Source organism: Apteryx mantelli, chromosome Z (assembly GCF_036417845.1).
Source record: "Apteryx mantelli isolate bAptMan1 chromosome Z, bAptMan1.hap1, whole genome shotgun sequence".
Lineage (NCBI taxonomy): Eukaryota > Metazoa > Chordata > Aves > Apterygiformes > Apterygidae > Apteryx > Apteryx mantelli.
In genome coordinates this window covers 1726950-1739247 of record NC_090020.1, presented here as the reverse complement: position 1 = coordinate 1739247, position 12298 = coordinate 1726950, and the positions used below count along the sequence as shown (strand labels likewise).

The 12298-nt window shown below is 32.4% G+C and overlaps 1 protein-coding gene across 5 annotated transcripts in view; it reads right to left on the bottom strand.

The window, feature by feature from the left end:
• ZCCHC7 (zinc finger CCHC-type containing 7) overlaps window positions 1-12298 on the bottom strand; it is a 124122-nt gene that overhangs the window by 14107 nt on the left and 97717 nt on the right. For all 5 annotated transcript variants that reach the window (XM_067316009.1, XM_067316008.1, XM_067316010.1 and 2 more), the window contains one exon: window positions 10254-10289. In XM_067316009.1, coding sequence (XP_067172110.1) covers window positions 10254-10289 — 36 coding nt within the window. The remainder of the gene's footprint in view (window positions 1-10253; window positions 10290-12298) is intronic.

Sequence of the window (12298 nt, the reverse complement as noted above, 5' to 3'; positions counted from 1 at the left end):
CATTTTATGTTTAAGATTATAGTAATGTGGGACAGAGAAGGAATCACTTTTAGAGGAAATAAAGAAATAGATCCGCTTATCAGCGCCCATCAGAAAGTTCATTAATCAGCCAGGCTTTGTGCCCCCTAAATTGAAAGGTTAAATAATCCTCTCAGGAATATTTCTCGGCACCACCGCCAATTGTCCAGAGAGAAGCTGCCATTCACAACACTCTGGATCGGTGACAGGGTATTTTACCACTGTTTGGACCCCAAACAATGATGGACAAATGGCCTGGCTTACAAAGAAATCTTTTAGTACAAGGATGGAAAAAGGACCACAAGCTTTGAAGTGGGGTGGGGGAGGTGGGAGCAATGGAGGGGGAGGCAGAAGAAGGAGGAGGAGGAGGAAACCAATGTATGGAGATCCACGTATATTTTATTTGCATGTTTATTAGGAGATTTATCAAATGTTTTTATAAACACAAACATATGCACATGGAGAACACATACAGGCATACATTACATACACACACTCATGACACTAAGTATATGTATACTTACACATACATTTATAATTAATCTGAACACAAACATTTGCAAAGCCTATACAATCTGAAGATGAACAGAACTAAAGCAGGGTTTTATTTATTAGCTAATACACTGGGGAGCCCAACAAACCCCAAGGTTTTAATTTTTACTGTCATTCTAGATGATTTACAGCTTCCTTTCTCTCTCTCCCTCTTTCTCTTTAACCTTTATGTCATGTACTAATCACCTTTCACTATCAGATGCAAAAGGAAGTACCACATTTGAAATAACTTTCTATTAAGGAAGAATTTTTAATAAATATTTCTTTTGAAGTGACTTCTGTACACAGCTAAAATTAAAGTAAACACAAGCAAAACATAATGCTGGAGTATAAGAGATGCTGCAAGAGTGATGCATCAGTCTGTTAGAAATGTGATTTTTACTGGCATACATTCTAAACAAATAAAAATTCAAGTTTCTTCTTCAAACTTCACAGCACCTAGCCTTGAATCTGTAGCACTGGATTTCCTTACATTACCAACATGTTGACTTTGTGTGTTAATGCTTGTTTATCATTTTTTCATTTTCTTCATGCATTCTCCATTTAAAAGCATCATATATATTCAGTATTAGTGTAATTATTTTTACCTAATTGTAACAATGACATTCATCCAGAATATGACCTTAAGGAAGTGTCTGATCACCTATATATATAACCATCAAAACACAAGCCTTTCTAAGTCCACCTCTCACTTATTTTTTTTAAGTAGTCTGAATACCATAAACAGTTTTCACTTTAATAAGACTTGAATCACTGAATAGTCTACAGCTTATAAAAATGGATCAGAATATGTTTCAAATTTCTCGTCTCTCATGTCACACAGATACCTCACTGATCAAAACTGTTTTTTCCAAACCTATTTCAGAGTACCTCAGTGTAACCATTTTCCCTCTCTTTCCCCCTCACACTGTCATCAGAAAAGCAGATTTAATTTAACCAGGTTGTCACCTGCCATCAAAAGAAGCCAGACAGAGACTATATATAATGTGCAAATCCAGTGTAATTAATTTTAAAGCAGAAAATACTACAGGACTATCACACAGTCCTGAGAAATTCTTTATGTATATACATGTGCATGCCCATGCACAAGCACTCACCAGTTATTTTTTTACGTGCCAAGGAATGTACAAATATATTTTAGAAATAGAATTAATTGCATGGTCAAGAAACAAAATAAAACAGTGTATATGCATGAAGTATTTTCTGTTAGCTACAAGATGAGGAGTTACTACGGGCACATAAACTGTAAGCTGCACAAAAAGAAAGACAAGCAGCTTTTGGACTCAAAGTTGATTCTGTGGAACTCTGACCCCAAGCAGTTACTGTCCCTTTTTTCCAATTATATCAGCTGGTCTACTATTAAAATAGTATCTCTTTCTGTAAATCTTGCCTCCCTCATATCTCTAGAGTATCAAAACTTCAACCATGCCCCTGCACGTAATACTGCTTTACAATAGGCAGTAGCAGTGCTGTAGATCTGTATTGCAAAAGTACAGAAGGGGCAGTTATGAAAGATGCCTTTGCTTCAAGTCAGATACAGATCATACTATAAAGTAAATTAAGTTTCACAAAAGTTTTATCAAATTCTGCTGGAGATGAAAAGATGAGCAAATGACAGCGGTATCATGGTTTGTTTCAATTTGAAGTGCTACCAAGGCAAGTATTTGAGTGTTACATTCATAGCTTTTGGAATGCATTTGATAAATGTTATTTAAAACAAAATTAACATACAAAAAATAAGTTAAAGCTGAAAGTCTAGCTTCGATCCACAGAAGCCAAAAAATTCTAAGTGAATATCTCCTCCTTGCTATACATAGGTAATATAGCATATATGATCCCACAGATCACCACTACTCTGAGACTTTTCTAATACTGAGTTAAAACAGTATCTATTTAAGCCGGATTGACACTCTTCATCACACTATATAGTCCTTTAATTCTTTTTAATTTCTTTTATGTTTGATATTTTTAAATATGAAACCAAAACTAGGATAATTTTATTCACATGACAGGGCATAACAAGATGTGTTAATATTACTGACATGATAGACCCTCTCAGAATTAAATCAGTGAATACTTTTTGGGAACCCTAATCCATAGATTATTAGCATGATCAAGCATAACTTTAGAAAGTTATGGTCTAACATGTTTGAGTGCTTAGCTGCTCCCTAATAAATGGATCATTGATAAGATAAACTAACAGCTTTTAACAATGAACATGAGCTATCATATATATTTCTACCACAGTAGAGCCAAATATACTGTAATTGCTAAATGTCTGCTGGATTTTAACATGCAAAGTATCTGCATGATACAATGCAATAGTTTAAAAAATACTAAAGCATATAATTTACAAACAACTATTGAGTGGATATTTGACAGGCAAAACATTGTTTATAGTTATGAACATACAAGCATTTTGTGGATATTTATGTTCTGCTGACAGTTTATATTTAATCCACTTTGTAATACAAAAAATCAGCAAAACACATTTTATATTAGCTACATGAAAGTGTACTTCTTTATACATTTAAAAAATCTGATAGACTGCAGATAATTTTTGCCTGCATGCGGAAATTTTGAAATGATCTCCAAGATCCAGCAAAATTGAGAAAAAACATCTTTGTATCAAGCTCAGAAGAATAATTTTCAGGAATTTAGATACATTAATATGAATATTTACACACAAAATTTACTGCAGAAAAGCCTCCCAGAAATAGTTTTTTTTCCCCTCAAATAGAAATCTGTTTCGAAAATGTATCCCAAATCTGATTCTAGTTTGAAACTTATTTTCCTTATTTAAACGGTTAATACTTGAAATAATAGAATCACGTACGTGATCATATAAATCCATCTATTCAAATTAAATAAAAGGAAAAAGAATAAAAAATCTAAGGTGTAAGCATTAAGGAAAAATTCATGTTAATTCTTTTAGCACTTATTTATATGATGGGCAGACATTTCAGCAAAAATCTTCCCATGGTTATCCCGTTTTCTGTTTAATTAACTACAGTTCTGGCATATCACACAAATAATATATGTTGGGCAAAGAAAGAATATAATATGTTGAGAATAGAGCAATTCCTGCCAACAAATTTGTGTGGGTGGTTTTTATCATTCTTTCTCCAGTTGTGGGCACATCTTGCCACTAGTAAGTGTCACAGCAGATGAAAAATGTTACATGATACACAAATAATGTATGTTACACAAACAATTTCTCTGGAGTACTCTGGAGTTAGTTAACCAACTAGCTACAGATTTAAACATACAGAATATTAAAACACATAAGTTTTAATTTCCATTCCCTTTTCTTCTCTTTCTTTTCCCATTTATAGGCAGGACCAAAACCTATTGTTTTTATAGAAAATACAAAGTTCCTTAAATAACTGTAATGTACACATGGAAGTAAGAGATTCTCTGAAGGATGCCATTTATCAAAGATGAACTTTTTGAAGAGGGTACTGTATTTGGAATCCCCAAATTAGAGAAATGGAGATGACTTGGTTCAATCAGTCAAGCTTTCTACTTCCCCCAACGCCTGGATTTCCAATTATATATCACAATACAATTTCTGGTCAAAGTGTAAGCGCTCTTTAACCCTCAATGTAAAACTACCATTCATTTAATTGTCTGGGGAGAGAGATGGGGAAGAGCAAGAGACAGAGAAAATATTAGGGAGAAGAAGCAGGAAGAAACTACCATGTTTAAATGATTAAGGTAGGTGACAGTTGCTTATTTGGTTGCTGGAAGATTATATAGTCCATCTGAAATAGCTTCTGAAGGTCCGTGTAGGAGCCTAGAATTCTTAAGAGGCATTTTAACTTTGTTGTCTAATGTGGCAAGGGCCAAATGCTTAACCGGGGTAATTACTGCAACTCTGTGATATAATAATATATACCAGTTAAGGATCTGTCCTTAGCAATAGAGAAGTACCACAAAACCTTAACTTTTTACCATGAAAATACGTGTAAGTGCAAAGACATGGGGACAATTTATAGGTAAGCCATTTGAACTTTCTATTTCAACTTTACCAGCAAATAAAAAAAACGATTATTCGGCATGCATAGGTGCGTAGATGTATTAGCTAAGATCCATCATTTTCCTGAAAAGACAAACTCTAGATAGTATATTTTTGTACACATTATGTATTTATACAACGTTACTGAAGCTATCTGTTTTTCTTTTAATATTCTAAATAAAATTTTAATGTAAAAATTTGGGAAAGACCTCTGTCTAATGGTCTACCTTACTGAAAGGTAAATTACTAAAAATAATTTTAAAACACCTACAGACAAACTGCTCAAATGATGAAATCCAATATAATTAACATAAATGTGACAATCTAGTGGTCTGACAATCTTACTTCATGTAAGACTAGAAGAGCTGACATTGTAGCCATGTTCAAAGCCACTGCAACATTTCCATCCCTAACCCTAAAGTGAGGTTTAATCTCTTCTTTAAAATTCTTCTAAGCTCATCCTTTGCCTGCACAAAACTTACTTTTTTCTCTAGAAAACAAATTTTTCACTGGAGCCATATTTTAAATGTTCTCTTTCTGAAAGTCACCTCTTAAAGGCTTTAAATTGACTTTAAGCAACACTGCTTATATTTTTCCTTCAAAAAAAAGTGTCAGGCCCTGAGAAATTTTAATAATGGCATACAAAGAAATCTGAGCGCAAAATTTAAACACAAAAGATGTATTGTCCCTTCATGTCTTTTATGTGTAGAGGCCAAAACAGCCAATTCCTGTTTCACCTTTTTTTATGTAAGTGGATTAAAAGTAAGATTAACAAACTGTCAAAAAGCATGTTAAATGATAGCTTCTGCTAGTTAAAAATTCTGATGGTTGTAAAACTCTGTTGGTGGCCATCTTGGCCTAGGAGTTTTTAAATAAATGTGACTAGTGAAGACAGGAGATGGGGGAAGGGGTTCTTACTGCCAGAATAGTTAGTACAAGGGGATGAAGAGGTTATTAAAAACGAGCAATCATTACTGAAAGAAACAACCTAAAAAGAGTAGGATTTGTTTTTTAACATATGCATATATTTTGAGAAGCATAAAAAAATAGAAATTCTGCTCTGTCCAATATCAGAATGGAATTTCATTAATCTTTATATATTTATTGAAGAACACACTAATATTTGCAACACTAATTTCTATCTATCTGGTTATTGTATCTACATTTCACTCTTGAGCTGGATCTGCTATATTCAATTCTGCATACTATTAATCCCTCTGAATTATGAAACAGTATGGCATAGATGGGAAGTCAGTCATATTTTATTTTATATCGATGTATCGAGGGGGCCATTTTGACCTTTTCTCAGCACCCTTAGCAACTATCAAAATACAGAAAAAAAAAAAAAAGTCGCACTTCAGCTAGATTCATATGGAAGAACACACAGCGTACAGTTTTGGAACTTAAAGAAAACACAGATTAGTATTTTTCCTTTTTATTTTCCAGTGATGTCATCTGTTGGGCTGAAATTTGAGTGTTCACTTAAAACACCACAATACCTATCATCAATTTTATCAAGTACCTAAAATGCTAAAACCATGGAACTACCTACAGAATGGTACTTAGTCTGGACCCAAGGTCTCATTCACAGCTGTATGTACAGCATTTAAACAAACTTTCTTCCATTAAAAGATGCTCCCACATAATGTCAGTTCCAACTCCTTCTATTTACCAAGACTCATGTGTTGTTGCTATTTAAGGCATTGCTATATTTAGTTATACATTTTCCAGAACTTCAGAAAAGCTTTGCTTTACAGAATTCACAACCATATAATCCACAATGAACACTGGAGGTTAGGGGATGGTAGATTTATTTTTTACCTCCAACATGCAAAGATTTACTTAAAATGGGAGCTGCTACAAGAAAAAAGGTAGGCGATCAGATATCAAATCAAACACAGAGGGATACTTTTTAAAAATATTTTTTAAGAATAAACTGCAAAACTGAGCAAATGAAAGCTGTAAACTAAGGTACCTTAATCACAAAAGCCTATCCACTGACCTTTTTTTGCAAACAAAGGGCTATAAACTGGATTGTAGTTGAGTACAAAAAAATTAATAATTGCATCTACATTTACAGTTGAAATTTGAAAAGACGAGGAAAAGAAAAAGAGTCAAAGATTCTGAGTATGAAAAAGCGCTACTATGAGCATCTCTAAAATCCTTAACATGCAAGAAAAAGGGGCATGATGGCATGTTCTTTGAAGCAAAGGCCATATTTTTTCTCGGTTTGTGGAGCACCTGGTACTTAGAAAAGCAAAGTTATAAGCTAAGCTTTCTAATAACCTAGAACAAAGTGTTTTATAATACCTTCAAATTCCTTGTCTGTGAAAAAATTACAACACTTATTATTATTTACATGTTACCAAGCTATGATCAAAACTGTTATCCTAGATCTGCAGATTAAGTCCTTTTTTTTTTTTTTTTTGAATTGATAATAAACTCTTTGATAAACGTAAGCTGGTATAAAATCTATTTATTGCAAATAGACATCTATAGGACGGAAAACATAAAATAGGTTTTCACAAAAGGTTATTTTCCTTTTCTGATAAAGGAGAAATATATAGAGAGCAGACACAATGAAAATAATTTGCAGAAGTTTTAAATCACCATCTTAAAGAGGTTATTAAATATTATTTTAACACACAGTGGGAATTGGATTCTTCTGCTGACTTTGATTGGTTTTTGCAGAATAATTTTAGTTAACAGAGTTGAAAGAACAAGTTTAAAGAAACTAACTTCATCCAGTTATAAAGCTTTGATTATCACAGAGCCTTTAAATTTAAGCTTCATTGAATACAATATGATTATCTTTTTTCTATCAAAGAACAAATTAAAATAATCTGCTTATAATCCTTTTTGCCATTTCAACTGCTCATAAGATTTCTTGTACTTGCAGTCAATTTTGGTTAGAACAAGACATTTCTGCCCGTATTACAAAGTATTTGTAATGTGCCAAAATTTGTCACCATACCAGTGTAAACAAAAACCAACTACTATCCATAACAGCAGAATGGATTTATTATTTAGTCATTGTTCCTAGTAAATCTATGTTTCAGTGCAGGGGCTATAAGGAGTCAATAGATGGCAGTCCATCTCTTAGGAAAGAGCCAGACAACGAATAAAATCACCAAAAGCTTCACAAAGAGAAAGTATTAGACCCTGTTGTTTTTAACAAGCATTCACAGTTATTAACTAAGAATACTTTAAATGCACAAGCATTTAGACAGACTTTGTAATGGCCGTTTTAAAATAATATGATAAAAGAGCTCTTTTATTACAAACATGAATGCATTGTTTTATTTGTGCACATAGGTACCTGTATGTGTGATACTCACAATCAGTTTACCAAAATCAATTTAAATCTAGTTGAGTCTATGGTTAAAGCATAGAAAAAATTCATTTTAGTCTTAGTCTGTATGCTATAGTCAGGTTTCCTATACAGCAAAGTAAGAGCCATAATAGTACTTTTTCAATTCTTTGATTTTTCATTAAACAGTTGCCCCATTTGCACAGAAATATTTGCTCGAAACTAGGGAAATTTTAAAATAATTTCTTTATTGAAATACCACTATGCTGATATGACAGTAAAACTACTTTCTAGTTACAATTCTATAAAAAATATACAATACACATTATTCTATTCAGAAATTTAGATTCCTGCAATGAACACTATCTACTTCTTTTCTGCTTTAGGTGTCAAAGAGCATACTTAAATGGAAAAATAAAAGCTGGGGCTCAAACATTTAAACAGCTCAGATAATATGGTTTATTGTGGTATTACATTTTAAATATCAAGTATGTCTTTTACCACTCAAATTTTGAAACTCTAGTTTTAATCCGATTGTAACTTGAATTGAGTCAAAATTAGTTTTCCCAAGACAAAAATGGGTAAATTCAAAGTATTTCCCAAATATCAGAAATCTGGATTATTGGCAGATAATCTGGAGTTTACTGTAAACAAAAATTCCTTTAACGTGAAATGAGAAACTAAATTTATCATGGTGTGACTATATTTAACCACATTTCAGAATAGTCTCTGAAAAGCACTAAAAACTCCAAATTGAGACTTTTATTAATAAACTTGTATTCATAACTATTCCATTTTCTAAGTAGAGCTTGTTCTGACAAATGTTGTTAGTTTTACACTAAGTAAAGTGTAAACTCAGAACACCTACAGAATTCACTACTAAAATTTTCTACCTCATACTAACTCCTTGGAAGAATCAGGTTTCAGCTCCTTCGCACTTAAAAAAAAAATATTTTGAAGTATTGATTATAACTCGTTTTTTGAGGAATTTTCAATGGCAAGCAAGACTAAAATTAAATCTTACAGCCCAGTAAAAAAATATAATTCATCGTATTACTTCACCTAATATGTTTATCTAATTATTAGATTCCAAATATCCTAAACCTTTCAGAAATCATTTCTACCCACACTCTTGGGGATTATAATAAAGGATAAAAGTTACCGTTTTCCTTCATGCATTTTTAAAAAAACAAACAGAAATAGTGACTGAATGCTCATATTCTTTTTACAAAGTCTATACCAACTCTGTTTGAGACAAAAGTAACTGCTCAGAGAGAGCAGAGGATTTCCAAAGCAGATCTTTATTTTAAAATCATTAAATAAGAAAAGACAAACAGGAAGTTTTTAGCACAGAGTTTTCATAAAAATTAAATTTAGAAACAAAAACAGAAAAAAGAGCGTGATGAAGTGGTGGAGGTGACAGATTATAAAGTACATCTAACATTTATTACTTAATAGGAAAAATCTACACCAAGGAATAGAAATGAAAAGTTTTGGACAAACTTTACTACTTTGCCTTGTACATATAACATCTACTATAACATTTAACTACAAGAGTTAAACATATATAACCCTGGTTTGGATAGTTCTGACAGTAAACAACAGCTGAATAACAAAACCCCTCATCTTCAAGGACATTTTTATGTATAATAGTTTCAAAAATGAATACACTCAAGCTTTGTGATACAAATCCATGGTTGTCTTGACCAGTTAAATATTGTCCCAGGTCTCAATACAAGCCTTTTGTTTTATTTTTATCTCTATTTTACATTTGAGGAAAAAGCTCTAATATTACACTGGTAATAATACACTGGTACAGTTCTGTAAATTTAATTTTGTTGTTTAAATGATTCAAGATCAACTAGTAGAGGCTAAAGAAGAAGTTACAACTATTTTCTTCCCCATTAGAAATTATCTACAAAACTTTATAACGTGTATTTCTAAAATTAACGTCTCTACTCTGACTAAGATTGCTTTTGTTCTTTTAAAAAAAAAGTTTTGTCATATATAGTGATTAGTTAACAGGATCTGGGATATGTGAGATGGGACTATTGCTTCCGCTATGTATCTCAAATTAAAATTTAACCTTCTTAATATGTGTACAGTAAATGTGGTCACTGAAAGGACAGTGTGCTGCAACACTAATTTAATGGTTATAGTATTAAAACTAAATCAGAAGTTCTAAAGATGTTTAAAAAATACTGACAGTGTTTTTTTGCATTTTTCAGTTCAAAAACTCTTCAGATGTTTATTATCTTCTTGCAGAAGATACTTGTCTATATTTTATGGTCAGCAGTTCACAGAAGAGTAAATAGACTGGGTGTAGAAGAAAATAAAAAAGGTGTTTCTACTTACTGTTAGGTGATACTGCCTCCATATTTCTGGGCAAGCCTGGAAAATAAAAATATTGATCAGCTAGGAGCATGAAACAAGGTGCTTTACAGCCTGTTGGTTTTGGCATAACACAGTATCCACCGGTGTCGGTCACAGGAAAATAAGAAGCTTAACTGAAAGGGTCTGCATTTCAGCTTCAAAAACCTGGCTAGACAGTTTAATTGAATTTTACACTGGTTTAACACACTCCCTGCCATTGTCAGAAAGCCAGTAACAGTTTTCTCTCTCCCTTTCTTCTCTAAAGGTTAGAAGTTGGGGAGAGTAACATGCCCTTAACCGTAATAAGTATTAATACTGTAAAATAAACACAAACAAATTGAAAGTCTACATTTTCTAACATTTTAAATTTACAAAATATTTTGGAAATAAAATCATAGGGTACTTTACTTTCAGGTAGGAAGAGGAATATTTTAGTATTTTTGTACATATCTCTATCCTAATCAAAATTTAATTGTTACATGTAATAATCCTTAGTAGCCTCATGTCAGATGAGTTGTAAACAAGGAGCATAACAGATTGCTATAATGTTTCTATTTTTACAATGGCTTCCTTGATACTTTTTTTTTTACCTTGCCAATTATGCACACAAACTTGTAAGTGCAGTCCATTGTAAAAAATTTTACAGAGCAGATTTTCAGTCACAACTATTCCACAATATACCTGAAGAATATGTAAGAGACAGGAAAGAAGAAAATGTGAAACATCTTTAACAAAATAAGAGTGTGATCCATGAGACAGTTTTTTTTTTCTCAATGGTTCTTAGTATTTTTACAAAATTTACAAAATTAATGATTTCTGTCTGCTCCTATCCTTCTGCCCCAAACCCTAAACAGCTACAGCTATACTTGGTCTATTAGCCATTTTAGCATTTGAGAGAATGTGTATACAGTTATTTCAGTGGAGGTCTTCTAGTTTTGTTTAAAACATTTACACTTACAGTAAAATAACTTCTCAATCATTTGAACAATTACAAATGTGCTTTGGCAATCTCAGTTTTTAGTATATTAAGAAGAAATATTAGTTATTCTATGGCTTCTGTTTAATATCCTGTAGTTCTAATTTCAAATATCGAAGTCTCATGACTACTTGCAAATTGTTATTATTAACATTTCTTAAGATTTTGACTAATTTTTTCTCTCATGCCTAAATTCTTGCCTTCTTTTATACTGACAGAGCATGCTACTTAAAAAACAGCAACAACAACCAATATTAGCAACAGAATTTCTCAAAAAATAATCTGAGTTTTTGACAGTCACCCTACGGCATATACAGTATGTTTTCCCTGGATGCGATGGAAATTATATTATTTATTATTCATTCTGTCAGTAACACAATTTTCTGGAGAAAAATCTACAATCTGCTCTGTGTAATAGTCCTACATATCTCCTCTTACTCAAATACTGCATGTAAATATTTAAGTTTTATATTAATATTTCTATAAGGAAACTGTGAAGTACATCACATTTCTAACAGTGGAAAACACTACAACATTTGACAGTTTGAACACACTCAGGCTGTCTTGGAATGCAAACAAAAGGATTTTCTTCCTTCGCCAAAATGGATCTTAGTTTGGCACTTACACAGGATTCTCAAATGCAATGTATGAACATTCTCTATCCAATAACAAAAATTCTGTGAAAGACATTGCCTTCTTCCTCAAAGCCATAAAGGGCTTCAACTGTACACAACACTTTTGCTGGTTTAGCACAGGGGTAGCAGGCAGTTATTTATACATTAGTTCTGGATAGTTTTTGATTACCACAGTGTCCTCAGACTAATACGGCTGAAAAATCGCAATCAGTGAGTTGTCATACACTGGCAAAATGCCACTCTGCCATATGACCTTTACTTACACAGCAACTATTTAATAAAGAAAAAAACCTTGATTTTTGAATAGTATTTTTTGGAGCTGGACACAAAGATATCTGTTATAGCAAAAATCTGTAACTCGGAATAAGAAACTACAACTGGCAGAGCTTTTAACAAAATACTCAAAGGGGAACAAT